The following is a 20048-nucleotide window of genomic DNA, read 5'->3' as shown; positions in this document are numbered from 1 at the left end:
AAGACGTGTAACATGCAATGTCCAGGGCCACTTAAAATGGGCTTGAAACATGTGAAGGGTTCATGGGCTCTGGTTTTCAAAAGTATCCTCAGACCTACTCCCACTGGAATAAAAATGTGACCTGAATGGCTCTTTTTTTTTATCTCTTTAATTCTTATTCACGTTTTATTGATGTTTGAATACAGTTTTCTCCGTTTCAAACCACAACTTTCTAACAACTCACCCTCCCCCATAGCCCCCCCTCAATCCCATCCCCCTTTGGCTCTGTCCTTTACGTGTGTTCATTTACCACCCTTTCCCTTCTTTCCCACATAATTTCCCTCTCCTCTCCCCTCTGGTTATTATCAGTTTGTTTCTAATGTCTATGTCTCTGGTTATATTTTACTTGCTTGTTGTTTTGTTAATTAGGATCCACTTATAGGTGAGATCACATGGTATTAGTCTTTCACAGCCTTGCTTTCTTCACTTAGCATAATGCTCTCCAGTTCCAATCACGTTGTTGCCAAGGGTAGGAGGTACTTCTTTTTTCTGCTGCACCGTACCACCACAGTTTATTGATCCACTCATTTAATGATGGGCACGGAGACTGTTCTCAGCACTCGGCCATTGTAAATAATGCTGTTGTGAACTCAGGGTGCACAGGTTCTTCTGACTTAGTGTTTCAGGAAAAGAGTATGGAATTTCCTCATGAACGGCTCTTCTGACCCCTCCCTAGAGTGAGGGTCCCCATGGGGACAGTGTAGATTCCTTCTGACAGAAGATAGTCAGCCTGGGTAGGAGAGACAGTGTGATACTCACCTTCCCACAGGAAAGGAAGAAAATGCTTAACATCTTTTTGAAGAAAGGAATAATTAATTGTCAATAATTCTCCACCCAACTCTGAGATCATCAATCCACAACTACTTTAATTACTGCGGAGTACTTAAAAATTTCTCAAGGAATATCATAAAATGTAACTTCTAATATTGACAAAAGAGGATATTAAATTCTAAGCTAGCTACCTAATTTAACTTAGCTCTGATGTGCTACCTTTCAAAGTGGACAGATAAAAACGGAAGGGCTTCCAAAGGTGTTAAAAAGTGCGAGGCACGTCAGATCAAATGTCTAAATTCGGCTGCACAGGAGCTCGGCAACCGGAACAATTTTTTTCCTCCCTCAAAGCTCCTGACTCTTCCTCAGAGTCAGGTGGCCACCCTCGCTCCGGCGGCATCTGAGTGGCCAGGGCAATTAGAGGCCTAACGAGGAAGACTTCTGCCCAAGACCAACATCTGACCACCAGAAACAGGGCTGCCGCACACTGAAACAATTCTCCACTGGCCCTATTGTTCTGTTTTTCAAATGATGGAAAATCTAATTCCAGGAAATGTTAATAGTTTCATTATGTGACCATTGGACTAATAAGTTATATAACCAAAGAGTGTGAGGCTAAGCTACTAAAATATTTTTGGAATATTATCTGATCTCTTCATATAAATGCGTTGTTATCGAGGATCTAGGAGTATAAGCAAAGCTCCCACAAAACGGAGAACCCAATGGCTGTGCCTAAAAGGATTTCATCTGGAATGGCCTAGGACATGGCTCAGGCTTGGGATACTCAGGCTGATACCTGGCGGGCCCAGGGCAAAAGGCGTGCGGCCGGTACAGGTTAAGAAGGGTAAGAAACGGGAGCTTGAGACCATGCTGGGAGCAAAATATAGGACAGGTGTCGGAGAAATCCTGACAAGCCAGGGAGAGGGGTTAGAGGATTCTAGACTGCTATTAACAAAGTAGGTCTAAGGGAAGAAGCTCTTCACAATACCCAGTAAGCAAAAATAAATGGTTTTCCTTAGCTGGATGTACCTGCCTCTCATGCTAACAGTTTCTGCGCAGGAGTATGAAGAAGGCCCCAGGTGCCAGGAGTCCTGGGCAGAAGGCAGGGAAGTCTGGGAGGACAAGGCAGCATCCCTAGACCAACCCACAAGACAAGAGACGAGCACATTGCACAAACCCATCCCCATAAGGGCTTCAGACAAAGCCCCCAAATACGCGCAATGGTTCATTAACCCATAAAACAGTCCTTGTTCCTGGAGGCCCCCAAATCCCCACAGCAGAACTCTCTCCAGCAGTCTGTCACCTTGCCTTAAAAAGTCTCAGCCAGGGGACTGGGCTGGTTCCACAGTCATCCCACCTCCACCGCCGCCATTGCTTTCGGAAAGTAACGATCCTTAAAATTCCCCCTTTTATGTCTTCATCCCCCAAACCACCCTGACCCTTACACACCACAGTCACTGTGTCCACCCTGTACCTGTGTGCCTTAACAACATGACAGAAGTGTTAGCTGTGGTAAAATTCCATTTCACTTCCTTAAGGACATTCTCTTTCCTCTCAGAAAATTTCTTCGAGTCCTACACGATCGAGAACACCACCAGGGCAATAATGACGATGGTGATGATGGCGGTCACAAGGGCCCACGTGTGCAGGGTGCTGACTCTGTCAAGCACCGTGCTAAGGACTTAGACCTTCATACATCCACACAGTGAGACCACACAGCACCGGCCCCACGGTATGGATGCTGTTACTGACTCCACGTTACAGAAGGAGGAACCGAGGTGCAGCGTGCCAGCCTTCTTCCTGTCTGTTCCCACACTCTGTGAGGGACCCCGTGCCAACTGGCAAAGCCTCAGAAACCCGAGGTTCATGAGCAACGTTTTCTAACCGCTGGTGGGACGGAGAAGAGAGGCTAACACTCTTTGATCTGGGCATCTGAAGAGTATTCTTCACTCCTTTGGTCACGACACCCATAAAGCCCTGACCAGTGTGGCTCAGCTGGCTGGGCGCTATCCCACAAAGCAAAAGGTCACTGGTTTGATTGCGGGTCTAGGCACATGCCAAGTTGCAGGTTTGGTCCCTGCTCAGGGCTCTTATGAGTGGCAACCGATAGATGGTTTTCTCTTACATCAATGTTTCTCTCCCTGTCTTTCTCTCTAAAAATAAATAAATAAATGCTTTTTAAAAACCTCACACAAGATGTGGCTTTTCGATCACGTTGCTGCTGCACAGGACACAGCCAATTCTTACCCTATTGTCCTCCTGGATCCCCCAGTCGCTGGAGAAAGCGGCCAGCTGCTGCCCTTGGGAACAGTTTGAAAACTGGAAAAGGCTGGAAAACATCCTTCTGTTCTCTTGAGTGTCTGGAAAGATGGCATCTTGGAAGTTGACTCCATGAGGCAAGAGGTTATAATTATCATCCATCCTGGTGGGAAAGACAAAAAAGAAAGCAGATGTGGACTGGACACCTATGGGGTGCACCAGCTTTAATCAAGCGTCAGAGAAGACTCAGACAGTCCTGCCAATTACACAATGTCGTCTCACTGGGCTCTCATCAGAGGAGCTCCTGTTTCTGATTATTTCTCTCCTCAGATACATGCATCTATTCTGAAGGTCTTCAAATAAATGACTTTTAAAAAAAGTGACTTTGGGTAAAGCAGGGGGGAAAGTGCTTGCTTGCATGTATATATGTTTACCTATTTTTATATCTCCCAAGAGGCCTTCCTTCTCCTAGAGGGTGCTCCTTGTTTCTTGGTGTGAGGAAGGCAAGCTGAAGTGACCCAGGTTCAAATCCTACCCTTACTACTTACCTTCAGTCTGACATGAAACAAATTTTTAAAATTCTGAGCTTTAGTATTCCAGTCTTTAAAAACAAGATAACAGCACCTACTTCTTGGTGGCACTGTGAGGACTGCATTAGAAAATGTAAGTAAATAAAGTACTTGGCATGAAGTGAGTGCAGTATAAATGTTAGTTAACTTTTTTATTGAGCCTAGTGTAAATGACCTGCTGAAAAGATAAAGTCACAAAAAGGAACAGGAGAGAGAGAAGTTACACTTCAGCTCACCAGTGGGTCACCACTGCCACTTTTCCCGGTGACACTGGCCAGAATCCGTCTCAGTGGGTCCCCAAATAACAGAGGAGGAATGATTTGCATGCAGCTGTTAACACACTTCAGGACAACACAGCCCTGTGACATGGAAACGCACCAGACTACTGTTTGACTATGTATTTCTGTCCTAACTCTTTGTAAATATGCCGGAGCAGAAGATGAGAAAGGTGGCTGGCTACCACAGAGTCAGTGGACAAAACTGTATTTCATTATAAAGTCGGGAGGTCAGGGCAAACAATGTCGACTCAAGTACTCTGGCACTTTTTCCTTTGGAAAATGAAATTTCAGTGTCATATAGTTTTATAGCTGTGCTCTTGGTGTTTTTCCTAAATAAAAACATGAAAAATCTTAGTTAAGCCTCTCTGTAAAAGATAGGTACAGCCTCAGTCCCTGCTGACTTTATTTAGAAACTATACTTCCCCAGGAATGAAAAAAAATTCAGCTGCACCTAGCCGAACCACTTAAGCCAACACCAAGCACGCCCCATGGATTCTAAACTCAGCTGTGCTGGCTTTGATCTGGGAAACACATGCAGCCATGGGCTCACGGACGCCCTCTCTATAACTTACTGGTTTCCTTCTCCGAGAAATGTGAAATCTCAAGAGCTCAAAGTGAATCTGCAGACCCAGGTCACACCCACTCAAATATCCTTATCACTCAGGCACACACACTGGGCAGACTGCAACCAGTACCAATCCTAACTGCGGGTAGTTCACTATCTGGATACAGATGTTAGATTCCATTTCGATGTTTCCCTCAGTTGCTCTGTATCACTATCCTGTTTCAATTGGAAACAGTGCATTGGAAACAGCAGCATTTAGGGTTTCACCTGCTGCTCTGTGTTTCAAACGTTAGTGGAACCACTGACCAAACTCTTCATGCATACACATTCCATTGTGCCCCCAGGCCAGCGTTCATGGCACATCACAAGATTCCAGGAGTCTCCAACCAGCGACAATCTCCTACCTGACTCACCTCTATCCTCCTCGAAGCACCATGACTCAGGGTGGTGCCCCAGAGACCTACTCCCCTAAACCTTGGCTATTTTGAACAGCTTGGCATTGAGGTCTGCTGGCAGCTGATACGAGACTGATATCAACGGATATGAGTCAAAGGAGAGGACAGCTGGGCTGCATTCCACACCATTCGCGTCCAGACATTCGAGCAGGTGGGGAGAATAAAGTGTGGCTATTCCTGCGTCTAACCTGCACCAGGTGTTTAGCGTGAATTACTGTGTTCTAGTCTCAATCAGCCTTGCTTTCCACAGGACTAAGGCGAGGATATTGCGGCTCCTGAGAAGGTCAGTAACTTGCACAAAATGTGCAAGTTTCAGGAGAAGCAGAACCAGAATTCCAACAACAGTCCAACTTCAAAGGTTTTTTTTTCTTTCTCGCCAGCTCAAGCTACTCCCACTGAATCCAGTTTAAAAAAATAAATAAAGTTGACTCGAATGGAGTATTGGGAGCCACCTCGAGCGGTTGCCTGAAACTCTTCTTTTCATGAAACCCAGAAACCATTCCTGTTTTTTAAACCCCCATAGCCAGAGATACCTGGGATCTTTGGAGAGAGGTAGGTTAGAAAGTAAGAGGAGGACCCCAAGGCATATTCTCACATAGCACGGACAGGGTTCTGTGAGAGGTCATGCAGAGATGGTGCTGTTGGCGCGCCGGGCTCACCTGAGAAAGAAGAAATAGGAGTAGTCCTGGACCACAGTGTGGGAGTGACACGAGAAGTAGCCCAGACCTGTGAGGTTGAGCCTGGAGCCGGCGGGGACCTCGAGCATGCTGCCCCACGCCTGGTCGCACAGCATCTCGATCTCTGCGGAGTAGAAGAGCCCCGCCTCGCCGGCCTCATATTGCCAGGGCAGGTAGTTGTAGAGGCCATGCACCTCCTGGTGCAGTGCCAGCACTTTGGCGTACACGATGATCTCAGCCAGCTCGGCGCGACAGCTCTCGCTCAGGGGTCTCCACTCCGACGGCAGCTGGCAGCCGCGGCTGAGTCCGAGCGGGCCCGCTAGGTAGAGCGCCGCGAGCAGCAGTGGGCGCAGCATGCCGGCGGCGGGAGCGGAAGCGGGCTGCTGGACGGCGCGGGTCGGCGCTGCGCCCCGGGCGCACTAGCCTGGGCGCATGGCCCGGCCTCCTGGAGCCCGCAAGGCTGAGCAGGGGAGCGCGGCCGAGGGGCACTCGGGACGTTGTTGCGGGCGAGGGTGCTCAGAGCGCCCTCCCCGGCCGGGAAAGGCCAGTCCTGGGCGCTGGACCCTGCGCGCCGCTCCGGGAGTTCGGAGCACCACTTTCCTCGCCGTCAGGCTCAACACGCCTGGCTCTCGGCCGCGACTCTTTAATAGGGTCGTGGGGCGGGCGGGCCGACCACCGCCTCCGGCCCTCCCCGCCCCCCCCGCGACGGGGGCGTGGGCAACGGGAGAGGGCGGGGAGGCGGCCGAGCGAGACTAGGACGGAAGCCTGGGACTAGCGGGACGCTGAAGAGCCGCGGGGGCTGCTGCCCCGAGACGGTGTTAGGGCACGAGGAGCGCCCCGAGAAGGTCACTGCAGAGAGCAGCCGCCCAGCCCTCTTGCTGCTCGCCACTGAGCTGCTGGGGCAGAGCTTTAGAGGAGTAAAGCGTGTTTCAAACACGTTGCATCCTTAAAATAATTGCATCCTTAAAATACAAACGCTGGCTTGATTACTCAGCGTGCATTTTTACATTTTCTGTGTAATTCATTTAGAGACAAAATACGTTGGAATCAAATTTTACTTTACCTCCACAAAGGGTAACTAGGGAAGTCAATGTGAGCTAATAAATTTTTGGATCTCTCCCTCCTTCCCTGCCTCTCTGCTTAATATTTATTTAATCATGATCTTAGAAAAACCTTAATAAACTATTGGAAAAGTCATTTTGTTCTGCTTTATGCTCTAAAGGCACATGACTTACAGAATTCCTACTTCCAGATTCTAAACACTCTACACCTGAGAAGGAGATTCTGCGGCCAATTCCTAACAGCTTTCCACGAGCCAACAGGTGAGTCTGAGGAGCCGCAGACCGGACAGCCCTACCAGGGCCTCTAGACACCGCAGCTCCTTTCCCCTCCAAATTGTCTTAACTGTTCCTCGTGTAGTGAGAAGAAGAAAAACAAGATGCTTGTTATTTATAAATATATTTATAATATTCATTATATCATACATATAATATGCACGTGTAATAAATATGCCATTGTACATATATCATGCACATTATATAATATTTATTTATAATAAAGGTATCGGCAAAATTGCCTGAATAGGGAAGTCTCTTTGTTCTGCAAGTACCTTATGAACTAGGGTTTCTGCAAGTCTGAGCCTTGTAACCCAGTTGCATTGTTCCATGAAAGGGAAAAGAATTCCCGGGGAATTCTGGAAGAAGAGATCAACAGAAAAGAGCTGCAGAGGTGGGGAAGAAGGTCCCTAGCTGGCCCTCGCCTCCCATGACCCCCAGCTGCCTCCCTGAGATCTCTCAGCCTTCAGCTGGGACCACTAAGTGTGCGCATGCTCACTGTGAGCCAAGGTTTTGAAAGCCAGCTCTGAGGTGCAGTCCGGCCCATCCAGACAGGGACTCAGAGGGAGGAGGACGTGGGAAGGGGAGTCGGAAGTCTTCGAGGGAGGGCTCTGGGCATCCCCTGAAGTGGAATGGCCAGGACTCCAGCCAGCGCTGCCCAGCGATTGAGGGAATGGAAGGCCACAGCTGATGTTAGCTCACATTAGTCTAGAATCTGGTGACCCAATCCCCCAAATTATTATTCTTACAAAATCCTCTGGGATGGGCCTACAAGAAGAAAGAAATAAGAGAGAGAGCTCTTCGCAGGAGCTAATTCCTGCACATCTTGTCAGGAATTAGTGTTCTGACACTATCGAGTCAGTCTAGGGCCTCGATAAAGTTTGTTGAAAACATGAGCACTAGAGGGAATCAAGCGGACAGCACTCATGCTGCCATGTGACTCCCTGCTGAGACAGCCCCCACCCCGTAGGTGCCAGACTTCAATCTAGTGGGTAAATGTATCCAAGGATGACATCGGACACAGTGTCAGCAATGCTGTGTTTCTCTCATTAAACAGGTGAATTCAGAGATTTCACTGCCATTGTCTTAGTTTGCTAGGGTGCCATAACATAATACCACAGACTCAAGGTCTAAACAACGGACATTTATTTTCTCACAGTTCTGGAGGCTGGAAGTCCAAGACAAAGGGCTATCAGGGTTGGTTTCTGGTGTGGTCACTCTTCCAGGCATTTAGATGGTCACCTTCTCTGTCTGTCCTCACATGTGAGGACATGAGGACATTACCTTTCCTCTCTATAGGGATCTCTTGCATCTCTTCCTCCTAAGTACACCACCCGATTGAACCAGGGCCCACTCTTGTGACCTCATTTAACCCTAATCACATCCCTGAAGGCCCTGTATCCAATACAGTCTCATTGGGTGTTAAGGCTTTAACATATGAATTTGGGGGTGGGGGGGAGACACAATTAAGTCCACAGCAGTTATTTAGCTAGAGAAAGAGAGAGAGAAGGGATATAAAATGGTTTACATTCCTGGCAAAGAGAATTAGAGCAAGCATTGCCAAATTATAATATTAACAGTTGCTAACAAGCATTCACTGCTTATTATGGGCCAAGCCCTGTTTAAGAACTTTGCATATGTTATGGTGGTGAATTCTCCACACAACAGTCCAAAGCAGATACCACTGTCATCCTCATTTTAGAGAGAAGGAAATTCAGACATAAGTTAGGTAACTCACCCAAGATCACAGAGCTAGAATGTGAAACAGCATTCAAACCTCAGCCTCAGGCTCCAGGGCACTGAACTTAACTACGATGCTAGGATGCCTAAAACATAGGCAATGTTTTAAATGCACAAGCTGGCCCTTTATGGAGAAATAAACGGAGTATATGAATAGTAGTAACCTTAGCATAATCACTAGTGGTGGCTTAAGGGGTGTGTGATAGGATTAACACTAATTCTGTTCAAAGCAACAGCCTGCTCTACGTGATGCTGTAACTTTTGTGGACAAGGTAGTAAGAAAGCTTTTCTTTTTAACTGCATCTCCAAGTGCCTCGGAGGCCTGGAAAAGATTTGTCCTCTTCTACAGACCTTAAAATACGGACTTTTCTTTCCATTTAGATGAGCAAGTTTAAAAAATCAGTAGGCGTGCCTGTTTTCTCTTTCTATGTAAACTTAGAATCAAAATTCTTCCAGTTACTACCCAGAATGTACTTTCCAGAAGCGAGCCCTCTGAGAGGTTGTCCTGTGCCTGGATTCTTCACAGACACACTGGCCATGCTTCCTTCTCTCTGTTATAAGTTCTGGCAGAGTGCCGCGCTGACTGGGGTTCTTTACCTGGAGTCATGGGGTGTCCCCTGGGGAGCACCTCCTTTCTGGGGACTGAGAAATCCAAACAAGCAGAGCTCAAAGCAGCCAGGATAAGAAGAAAAAATTCTGAGTGAATTTTTGGGCTTGATAGTGAGACAAGCTGCTTCCACCCCCTGATTCCAAGACAGGTATGATCTGGCCATTGGGCGCCAGCACCATATATTGTTCTGTTTCAAATCATATACTGTCTCCTCTAGGACGGTGCCTCATCCTTTTAAGATGCTGACTCCCAACGGACGTGGAAACTGAGTGTTCAGTAAGCCCTCACATCACATTAGCAAGCTTTCAGAGTGTGCCCTGTTGCTTCTAGGTCATGGAGTGTGCTAAAAGCAACTAAGTCTATGGCCCAAAGCCCATCGCCACATTCCCTTGGCTGTAAAAGAAGCAATGCTGTGGGAAGCACTGATCAGAGGCAACGCCAGGGGAAGTACCATGACGGTGGGTAAGGTGTTCTGGGAGTTCGCAGATGGTAGTGCTGGCAGAAGCATGGTGGGGCAGGGAAGGCATATCCATATCCAGATTGGATCTATCCCAGTGTAGACAAGTATCTGCCCCCTCCAAGATGGAAGAGGTCCAGTTACCATTAACCTGACACCAGGTGACTGGCTGGCTCCCCCAGCGAACAGCACCATATTAGGGGATCAACACTGGTCTCCATTGCTGAGATAAGAGGCCCTCAGCAGAGGTGTTAGCAAGGCCGGCTCAGTGAGAGTGAGTCCTTGTTGCTGAGTCGGTGCATGGCCTCTATCCCTACGGGCATGGCCACTTTGTCCCTTTGGGTTTTCTCTATAAAATATCATGTCATCAGCAGATAAAGAGAGTTTTACTTCTTTTCCACTCTTGATGCCTTTTATCTCTTCTTCTTGCGTAAGCACCCTGCCTATAGCTTCCAATTCATTGTTGACTAAAACTGTCAAGACCGAAAACCACAACTCTGCTGCTCTTAGGGGGAAAGCGTCCAGTCTTTCTCCATGACCTGTGACGTTAGCTGTGATTTCCATGGATACCTTTGACTGCAAGTAGGATGTTCCCTCCCATTTCTAATTTCTAATTTGTTGATTGTTTTTTCATAAAGGGTATTGGATTCTGTCAAATGTTTTTTTCTTTTTCTACTGATACAACCATGTGATCTTTGTCCTTTATTTCTATTAATATGGTCTATTGATTCTCATGTGTTAAACCAACCTTGCAACCATGGGATTAATCCCATCTGGTCATAGTGAACAATTCTTTTCATGTGCTGCAGAATTCAGTTGATGGTATTTTTTTTATATTTTTGCATTTGTATTCATAAGAGATATTGGACTGTAGTTTCATTTCTTGTGATGTCTGGTTTTTTATTTTGTTTTGTTTTGTTTTGGTACTGGGGTAATACTAAGCTCATAGAATGAATAAGGGAATATCCTCTCTTATTGTTGGAAGAATCTGTGACTTATTGATGTTAATTCATCTTTAAATGTTTGGTAGACTAATCAACAAACACGTGTGTTCCTGAACTGTTCTTTATGGGGAGTTTTGGATTCCCGACTCAATCTCTTTACTCGTTGTAGACCCAGTCATATTTTCCATTTCTGTTTGAGTCCATTTGGGCATTTTGTGCTGTAGGAATTTGACCATTTCATCCAGAGTATCAAATTTGTTGAAAGAATGATGTTTTGATGCATACATAACAGTCTGACATGATCCCACAAGGAAAAGGTCTAACGGAGACAGATCAGGCGACAGAGGTGGCCAGGCAAGGGGGCCTGTACTAAGTCACCGGTCTCGGGAATTCTCCTCCGTAAAACTGCCACACACGAAAACCTTAAAATTAAAAAAATTATCATTCAAAATGCACAAACCTAAGTGTAAAGAAGTGTAAGTAACTGAACTTCCCAATGATGCTTGTGTGGATTTATAGCATTTGTACTTCTGAAGTTCTTAAAGCCAAAAACTGCCCCGAGGCCTTTGAGACACCTGGATGTAACCACACACACACATACCCCTCACTCTGCGCACTGACAGGGCCTGTGTGGCAATGGTTCAGCAGCAGTGAGCACCTAGCACTCATGCTATGTAGCATTCTTTTCTAAAAGGAACCAGGGCTCTTTGGAGAAACAGCTGACACCAGAGACTATTTACGGGATGGACATGAAAATTCTCAGGTGAACCAGCAATATTGCTGCACCAAAAAGTAAGAGAGCACTCACCAAACAACCGGGACCTGCCAACACACAAACAAACACACACACACACACACACACACACACACGCAATTCCGAAGGCTACCCCAGTGATCAGTTACAGTTAATAATGATGGTGATTGCTTAGAAGCCATAAAATAAAATAGGAAGGCATAAATCCACACTAGTCAATACACGAATGGATAGAAGACTTGAGAGATATTTACATAGTTACAAACAGCTCTCAACAAAGTATGTATNGTAAGAGAGCACTCACCAAACAACCGGGACCTGCCAACACACAAACACACACACACACACACACACACGCAACTCCGAAGGCTACCCCAGTGATCAGTTACAGTTAATAATGATGGTGATTGCTTAGAAGCCATAAAATAAAATAGGAAGGCATAAATCCACACTAGTCAATACATGAATGGATAGAAGACTTGAGAGATATTTACATAGTTACAAACAGCTCTCAACAAAGTATGTATATATATAACAAAGGGGGAAAGAACAACTATACAGCTGGAGAAGCCTGGAGGATACTACCTTAATCAAAGGAACATTCTGAATAATTGGACAAACTGTAAGCCCGTGCCACCTGAGAAAATGCAATGAGAACAGAGTGTCATTTCTATGATATTCCTGCTGAAGATGTATAACGTAAATATAATCATGAAGAAACATAAGACAAACACAAATTGAAGAATATTCTAAAACTGGCCTTTAACCTTTGTGTGAAGTTCACAAACACCAATTAAAAAAACAGTAGTTTTTTTCATTTGAAAGAGATAAAAGACAACCTGCAAAAGATTAAACTCAATGCACGACTCTGAACTGCACCCTTTTCCTGCAAAGGACATTTATTGGGAAAAGTGGTGAAATTTGAATGGGGTCTGAAGTTTGATGAGGGTAATATATGAATGCTAATTTTCTATTTCAATGCTCTTGACAGCAATAAATACACACAAACGTGTTCGAAGGTGGCAGGGCATTGTGGTTCTCAAGTGGTCCTGGAAGACAATTCACTGGAACCAAGCCTGCCACTTTTCTGTAAGTTTGAAAATATTCCAAAATAAAAAAAGGGCCCTGGTGTGGTTCAGTGGTTTGAGCACAGGCCTGCAAACCAAAGGGTCGCTGGTTCAATTCCCAGTCAGGGCACATGCCTGGATTGCAGGCCAGGTCCCCAGTGGGGGGTTACACAAGAGTCAATCACACATTGATGTTTCTCTCCTTCTCCCCTACTTCCCCTCCCTCTAAAAATAAATAAATAAAATTTTTTTAAAAAGAGGAAAAAATTAACAAATAAGTAGAATAGCTAAGAAGTTTTCAAAAGAGGATTGGCAGGAATAATTTGCCCTCTCGGTATTAAAGGGTGGCGTGCAGCTACCATGCTTAAAAGGGTGTGGTGATGGTACAAGAAGCAACAGGCATGTCAGAAGAACAAAACAGATATGGGTTTGTAAGAACTTGAAGTATACAGTGTCTGAACAATCCAAATTGCCAACCATCATGGAGTGGCTTGTAGACTGTAGCACATTCATATACTCCAATACTGTATCACAATTAAACATATATTTACACATTCTAAATGACATGCTCATGATACAATGTGAAGTGACAGAAGAGTATTAATTATCTGTGGGCTCATCATGGGCTCTCGGGGTGCTGGCAATGGTCCCTGTCTTGACCCTGGTTGTAGTTTTATGGTCATTCACTTTGTTCCATAAGTCTTTTCTGTTTTTTCCTTATGCATGTTACAATACAAGACCTTTAAAGGACATCGCAGATCCTTCACCATCCTGGAATATATTCTAGACATTGAGCTGAAATTTTATCACCCTTTTATCACCAAATGAGGAACCAAGTTCCAAAATGGTGAAATCATTGCTCTTCATCTGAGAAGGTCCAGGACCGGGATGTGGATCTATCCACACTTCGGCCACTACGCTCACTGCCCTGTGTTCCCAACACTGCTGCTGAGAGACCGACAGCCATCACAACAGTTACTGGGATCGTGTGCCCCAGAGTGGGTCAGAGCATGTGCTGGGCACTCTGCACTCATCTAGCCCTCACAACAGCCCTGCAAAGATGATGTTATTACTCCCAGTTACTTAAGGAAACAGGGCCCGTGGCTGGTGAAGAATGAAGCTGCATTCAAATGCTAGTGACTCCATGTATTAGATCAGCCATCTTCAACCTTTTTCTTTTTCTTTTTTTTTTTTAAATATTTTATTTATTTATTTATATTTAGAGGGGAAGGAGAGAGGGAGAGAAACATCAATGTATGGTTGCCTTTTGTGCGTCCCCTGCTGGGAGTTGGCCTGCAGGGAACTGGCCTGCAACCCAGGCATGTGCCCTGACTGGGAATCGAACACGATCCTCTGGTTCGCAGGCCCGTGCTCAATCCACTGAGCTACACCAGCCAGGGCCACCTTTTTCTTTTTCTTAAATTATTTCATTCTTGTTCAATTACAGTTGTCTGCATTTCCCCCCCACCACTCCTCTCACCCCCTCCAAACCCACCTCCCTCCCTTGCTTCCACCCTCCCCCTTGGTTTTGTCCATGTGTCCTTTATAATAGTTCCTGAAAACCCTTCCCCCATTGCCCCTCCCCCCGCCCCTCTGGTTACTCTCAGATTGTTCTTAATTTTAATGTCTCTGGTTATATTTTGTTTGCTTTTTTTTTTCGTTGATTATGTTTCAGTTAAATGTGAGATCATATGGTATTTATCTCTCACCACCTGGCTTATTTCACTTAGCATAGTGCTCTCCAGTTCCATCCACGTTGTTGCAAGGGTAGGAGCTCCTTCTTTCTCTCTGCTGCATAGTATTCAATTGTGAAAATGTACCACAGTTTTTGATCTACTCATTTACTGATGGGCACTTAGGTTGCTTCTAACACTTGGCTATTGTGAATTGTGCTGCTATTAACATTGGGTGCATAGGTTCTTTTGAATTGATATTTCAGGATTCTTAGGATATAATCCCAGCAGTGGAATTGCTGAGTCAAAAGGCAGTTCCATTTTCAGTTTTCTGAGGAAATTCCATTCTGTTTTCCACAGTGGCTGCACCAGTCTGCATTCCCACCAACAGTGCACTAGGGTTCCCTTTTCTCCACATCCTCTGCAACACTTGTTTATTGATTTGTTTATGATAGCCATTCTGACTGGAGTAAAGTGGTATCTCATTGTGGTTTTAATTTGCATCTCTCTGATGGTTAGTGATGCTGAGCATTCTTCCTATGTCTCTGGGCCCTCTGTATGTCCTTGGAGAAATGTCTGTTCAAGTCTTTTGCCCATTTTTAATTGGGTTTTTGGTGTTCCTGGAGTCGAGGCATGTGAGTTCTGTATATATTTTGGAGATCAAACCCTTGTCTGAGGTGTCATGGGCAAATATGTTTTCCCATATACTTGGTTCTCTTTTCATTTTAATGCTGTTCTCTTTAGCCATGTGGAAGCTTTTTAATTTGATAAGGTAACCTTTTTCATCTCATGGCACACATAAGCTAATTGCTCCAATTCTGTGGCACACCAAAAATTTTATTTTATGCCAATATGACAAGAAGTAGGTATAATTTTGATTCATTCAAACCAATGGCTATTGTTGTATTGGATATTGTTAGTCTTTTATTTGACAACCTAAGGGAAAAGAAGTCAGTACATGTTTGAAAGATTCTTTTGGCATACCAGTGTGCCTCTTGTGACTGGTTGAAAATCACTGTACTAGAGAAACACAAACTAAGTAGTAGCTATATGTCAGGCACTGGAAAGGTACTGGGGATGTAAGGCATAATTCCTACCATACAGAAACTGACCTTCCTGATGAACTCTGAATATTGGCCCCTCATCTATGCCTGCTGCTGTTCTCCGGTAAGACTGCCTATCGTTGTCTAAATACAGTTCAACGTCAGGTACCTCTCCCAGGAGCAATCAAGTTATCTCCCCCACAAAGTTAAGTGATGAATAAGCAAACAAACAAAAAATGTCCAGCAGCTATGATTCAGTTATTCCACCTGAAATAGGTTTAGAACTTTCTTTTATGCTTATCTGCCATTTGAATACTGGATAGATATAGGGAATAAGCCCAGAAATGTTGATCAGAGACCAACAAATGAAAAATTAAACACATTTTTCTTATTCTATCATATTTGTTACTCACGTGGGGCCTTTCTTGGAGGTTCCCAATGTGCTATCTAAATGTTAACTCATCCTTCCTTCTGGTATCCTTGGGAGGCAGGAAGCCAGTGTTATTTCATAGATAAAGAAGCTAGAGTCCCAGGGGGTTAAATGCCTTATCCAGGGTCACATAACTGAAGGCAGTTGGGGGTGCTGGGAATGGGGCTTGGGGTTAGGAATCCCTGCCTGGGGTCCTCTGGCTCCCAAATGGGGCCTCCTTCTTACAAGATAGCTGTGTATGTTCAAACTCTGTTGGAGTCTTGTTCTGTAAAAGGAATGCTCTGGGACTGCTGAGAGACAACGGCATTTTTCTCCCCCGGCACATTCATACAGGCTGCATTTTCAGAAGTCAGCTTTAGGACATGGAGCCTTTGTCTGTCACTGTTCCAAATTCACCCACTTTGGGGACTGAAATTTAGCTCCAATGACCTTTCCGATGACCGTGAGTCGATGACAATTCTGTCCTGTCAGAACAGGGCAGAAATCAGGGGCCTGAACTCTTGTACACATCTTAATCTGTGCCATTTTAAGCATCTGCATTTCAGAAAAAGAGTGAGCTAAGTTGGGGACTGATAGCTCCCCAGCAAAATGCGTCAGTCTTCGGAAGGTGTTGGGAGCACTTGGGTGAAGCACTGTGCTTCCTTCCTCGCTCTGCTGTCTTGGTGAGGACACCGCCAAAGCCCCTGGCTCAGCTGGCAAAATGGAAACAGGTAGACCAGTTGATTTACTCAGGTAACCAAGGCGAGGCTCTAACAATTCCTACTGTACTTTTAAGTCCATCAAACCAAATCCCCAACATCTTCTTGTGTGATTTTCTAGATACTAAATGGAAATACTAGGCATGAATTGAGCATTTTGACCCTTCATAGTCATCATTCAACATTTACGTTTCAACAATAAACTTTCAATATTTACCCTTCAACTACTGTGTCTTGGGCACTGTTCTAGGCCCTGGGTACACCTCGATGACTAAAGAAGAGACCCTGCCATCTTGGAGTACACATCCATCAACACGCAGGTCAGTACCATTATAAATTGGAAAGAGAAAAAGTTGCCTTTAGAGATGGAACCTATGCCTGGGAAAGAGTGTCTTGAAAACCTTGTTCAATATCCTCTGAACACCTTCATTTAAATGTCTGTGTAACTGACAGAGTTAAGATTAAGCACATGGTCTCGGGTCTCTAAGAAGCTGAGGCTCACTTTGCATGTTAGAACATAACCAACCCTCAGACTGAGATGAGGTGAGTTTCACGGACCTCCTTTTTACATCAATTTCCTTGGAATGAAATGAAAGAACAAAGAAATAAGCCACAGTGGGGAGGAGTGGAGAGAGGAAATATGTGTGATTACCATGAAGCTGCTCTGAGTGTCCCTGACATGTTGTCAGTAAGTGGCTCTTTCTCATAGGAAATGAAGTCTCCTGGGGAGGTGACAGAAGCCATAGTGAGTGGAGTGGAGCACAGTTCCTAAAAGGCAAGGCCCTTCCAGCCAAAAGGGACCCACAGCCGGGCCCATTTAATAGACTGGAAATTCACAACCGAGCATACCAGACCAATTTTCACCTCTGAGCACTGGCCTGATAGCTCAGCTCATCAGAATCTGCTCAGGGAATGTGCGAAGCTGATAGAATACCATGCATGGGAAAGTTTATAAATACTCGAAACATACATACCACCTTGTGTTTTCAATTTGCTGGTTCAATGTCCTTGCCAGCTGCATCGAAGAGTTCAAGCCCTGTTGAAAAGCATATTGGAGGAATGGCCTCTTATTCCTGAGCAAGGATCTCACAGGATTTCCAGCTTGGTGATGACTGTTAAGAAATGAACAAAACATGTGGAAGAAGTTTAGATATTCTCATACTTATAATGAAAGCATTGCATTGAAAGAGTTAATAAAGACGGCTCTGAAATGTAAATATAACTAGTGCTGATTGCAGCCGGGGTTTTTTTTGGCATCAAGGAAAAATCCAAGTAGTTCATTTATAACAAAACCCCAAAGGCATCACAATTAGAGTATTTTTTTCCTCTAAGTGATTTTTCACTCACTTTCTGCATTTATTAATCTTTCTATCTGTGTTGTCATCACAAAGGCATAACGTGGTCAGTTAGTATTTCAGCAACATCCACCCCAAGGTAAGGTACTCTGGAGAAGAATATCTGCTTCCCCCAAATTTGCAATTACTGACCTTGTTTCACTTAAAAGTATTATGACTTAGTGCCAGTGACTCCACTTTACACATTTTAAACATAAGTTTTTCAAACCTGTATTAGTAGTATGAACACTAGGTATGACTGGCATTGAGCAGGCACTTGATATTGGTGGAATGAGGGAATACATGAATTTATATACCTTATCCCTAAAAATGTACAACTTCAACTTTCAGGGGGTTTTTTTCAGTTATGCCACACTAAAACTGTTTATTCAAGTTTAATGTTCTCATCATATATTTAATTTATGCATCCAAAATCAGAAGCATGGGCTTTGAGAGGTAGATTATAGCTTTAATGTAATATAGCTATAAAAGTTCTATTTGTGGAAATAACTAAGATGAACACTTGCCAACAAAAGTAGATAACTTCTCTGGAATCACGTTTTTAAATAAACTAATTCAAGGCACAATCAGTTCACCTCCTCCTTTCAGCTCTTCTCAGTCGAGACTTTAGTTTCCACAGGTCTCCAGACTGTCCATCAACAGCTTCTTGCGCCACTTCAGTGTTCTCTTAGAGTCAGCTCCCTCCTAGTTCAGACGTTAGGAAAACTTGGCTTTAAGAAATCTGGCAGGTTTTTTTTTTTTTCAACAACAAGTCCTGAGAACTTCAGCTTGGACAAGAGCTCATCCTGTGACCAAGTTCTCTTGGTTTGTTGCAAAAGCAATTCTGCCCAGAGGTGAGGTTCCTTTGCTCAGTTCTCTTGTTTCCTTCCCACTGGGCAGAATGAAGGAAGAAATGCAGAGTGAGTTACCCTCAGAGTATAACACCCACGTCTTTTCTCTGCTTTGTCACTTCCCAACTGCCGAGCACTCGATGGGTAGGTTCTCCCCAATAAGTGGATATTGTACACAAATGGAATTCTTCAGTCCTCTTTTCCTCCACCTTGATTTTTCTACTTCCTCCTTTCTTTGTTCTCCCTCCCATAAGAGATTAAAATTCACTAATCTTATTGATGAGAGCCCAGGACATTCACTAGGTCACATCTACCAGTGAGCAGACTCAGGGTGCCATTACGGACAACACAGAGGGACAGACCTCCCTCTTCAGCCTCCTCCTGCAGACTATGCAAAAGCTGAATTCTCAGAGCACTCATCTCTGTTCTCTCCCTCTTCTGCATTTATAATGGCATGCTAGAACAGGCCTGAGGTCAAAATTTCTCCCTAGTTGTTTTCCTCAAAGTCATACCTGAGTGGGTCATGCCAAGATTTGGATTCAGGGTGAAGAGTAGGAAGCTCATCATAGACCATAAGTCTAAATCATGTGCTTCGACTCAGGTTTTATCAGAAAGCCCAGTATAGTCCGTTACTGGGGACTGCTCAGCTCTAAGTAGGGAATTACAGGAGGCCCCCTCACTTTCTGAGTATCCATTATCTGAGTTGTTTAAGGGAAGCAAAGTCATCATAAAACAAAACTAGTTATGAATAAACCGACCATTTATAAAATTAATTCCCAAATGTCCTTCCTCTCAAAACATTAGCATCTGCCCCATCACCATTATAGTAGATAATAGATTCAAATATAGTAGAAGTCTACTGTGAAAAGAAAGTGTAGATATTGCAAGGATGCGGGATTTCATGAAGTTGAAAAAATATTGCAGAACTGCTTGAAATAGATGTCAAGCCAATAATAAATGTAAATATAGCACAATTTGACCAGTTAATAATTGAAGAGAAAATAAACAACAATGATGACATAAAAGATACTGAAAAATAAGGAGACTCGAATATCAAAGGATTAACAAAGCACTTGGGAAAAATAAACCCTTGAAAACCTTTGCAAAAACAGCCCTTCTGTGACTGTCTGGCAGAAGTCAAAACTAAAGTAAAAGATGTTTTATCCTATCATTACATAATTTTATCTAGAAATTATTATCCTCCTGTCTGGCTTATCCATTTCTGCCTAACAAACCACCCAGACCTTTAATGATTTTAAACAATAACAATAACATTTTGCACAATTCTATTGATTATTCTGGTAGTTCTTCTGCTCCACATGTCATTGGCGAAGATGCTAGAATGACAAAAATTTCAACATGGCCCTATTCACATAACTGAGAGTTGGTGCCGGCCATTGGCTGGGAGTTTGGCTTGAAGCATTTTCCCGAGCCTCAGTTTTTCTTCGTGTGATTGCTTTAGCTTTCACACAGCTCAGTGTCCAGGTTCCAAGAGAACAA

At 44.3% G+C, this 20048-nt stretch overlaps 1 protein-coding gene across 2 annotated transcripts in view; it reads right to left on the bottom strand.

Annotated features, from left to right (window-relative positions):
• The window catches only part of CCDC3 (coiled-coil domain containing 3), a 102513-nt gene extending 84100 nt beyond the window's left edge, over positions 1 to 18413 (bottom strand). Inside the window, exons 1-3 of one of the 2 annotated variants that reach the window (XM_037065999.1) lie at positions 18294 to 18413; positions 17338 to 17475; positions 3058 to 3232 (exon numbers count right to left, since the gene is read on the bottom strand). In XM_037065999.1, the coding sequence (XP_036921894.1) occupies positions 3058 to 3232; positions 17338 to 17384 (222 nt within the window). In that variant the 5' untranslated portion in view covers positions 17385 to 17475; positions 18294 to 18413. Of the gene's footprint in view, positions 1 to 3057; positions 3233 to 5595; positions 6256 to 17337; positions 17476 to 18293 lie in introns of those variants that run through there. The other variant, XM_037065998.1, reaches the window with a different exon arrangement.
• Positions 18414 to 20048: the final 1635 nt, after the last annotated feature.

This window comes from Sturnira hondurensis, unplaced genomic scaffold (assembly GCF_014824575.4).
Source record: "Sturnira hondurensis isolate 20B ecotype Veracruz unplaced genomic scaffold, ASM1482457v3 Scaffold0016284, whole genome shotgun sequence".
Taxonomy (NCBI): domain Eukaryota; kingdom Metazoa; phylum Chordata; class Mammalia; order Chiroptera; family Phyllostomidae; genus Sturnira; species Sturnira hondurensis.
This window is presented reverse-complemented; position numbering and strand designations above follow the sequence as displayed.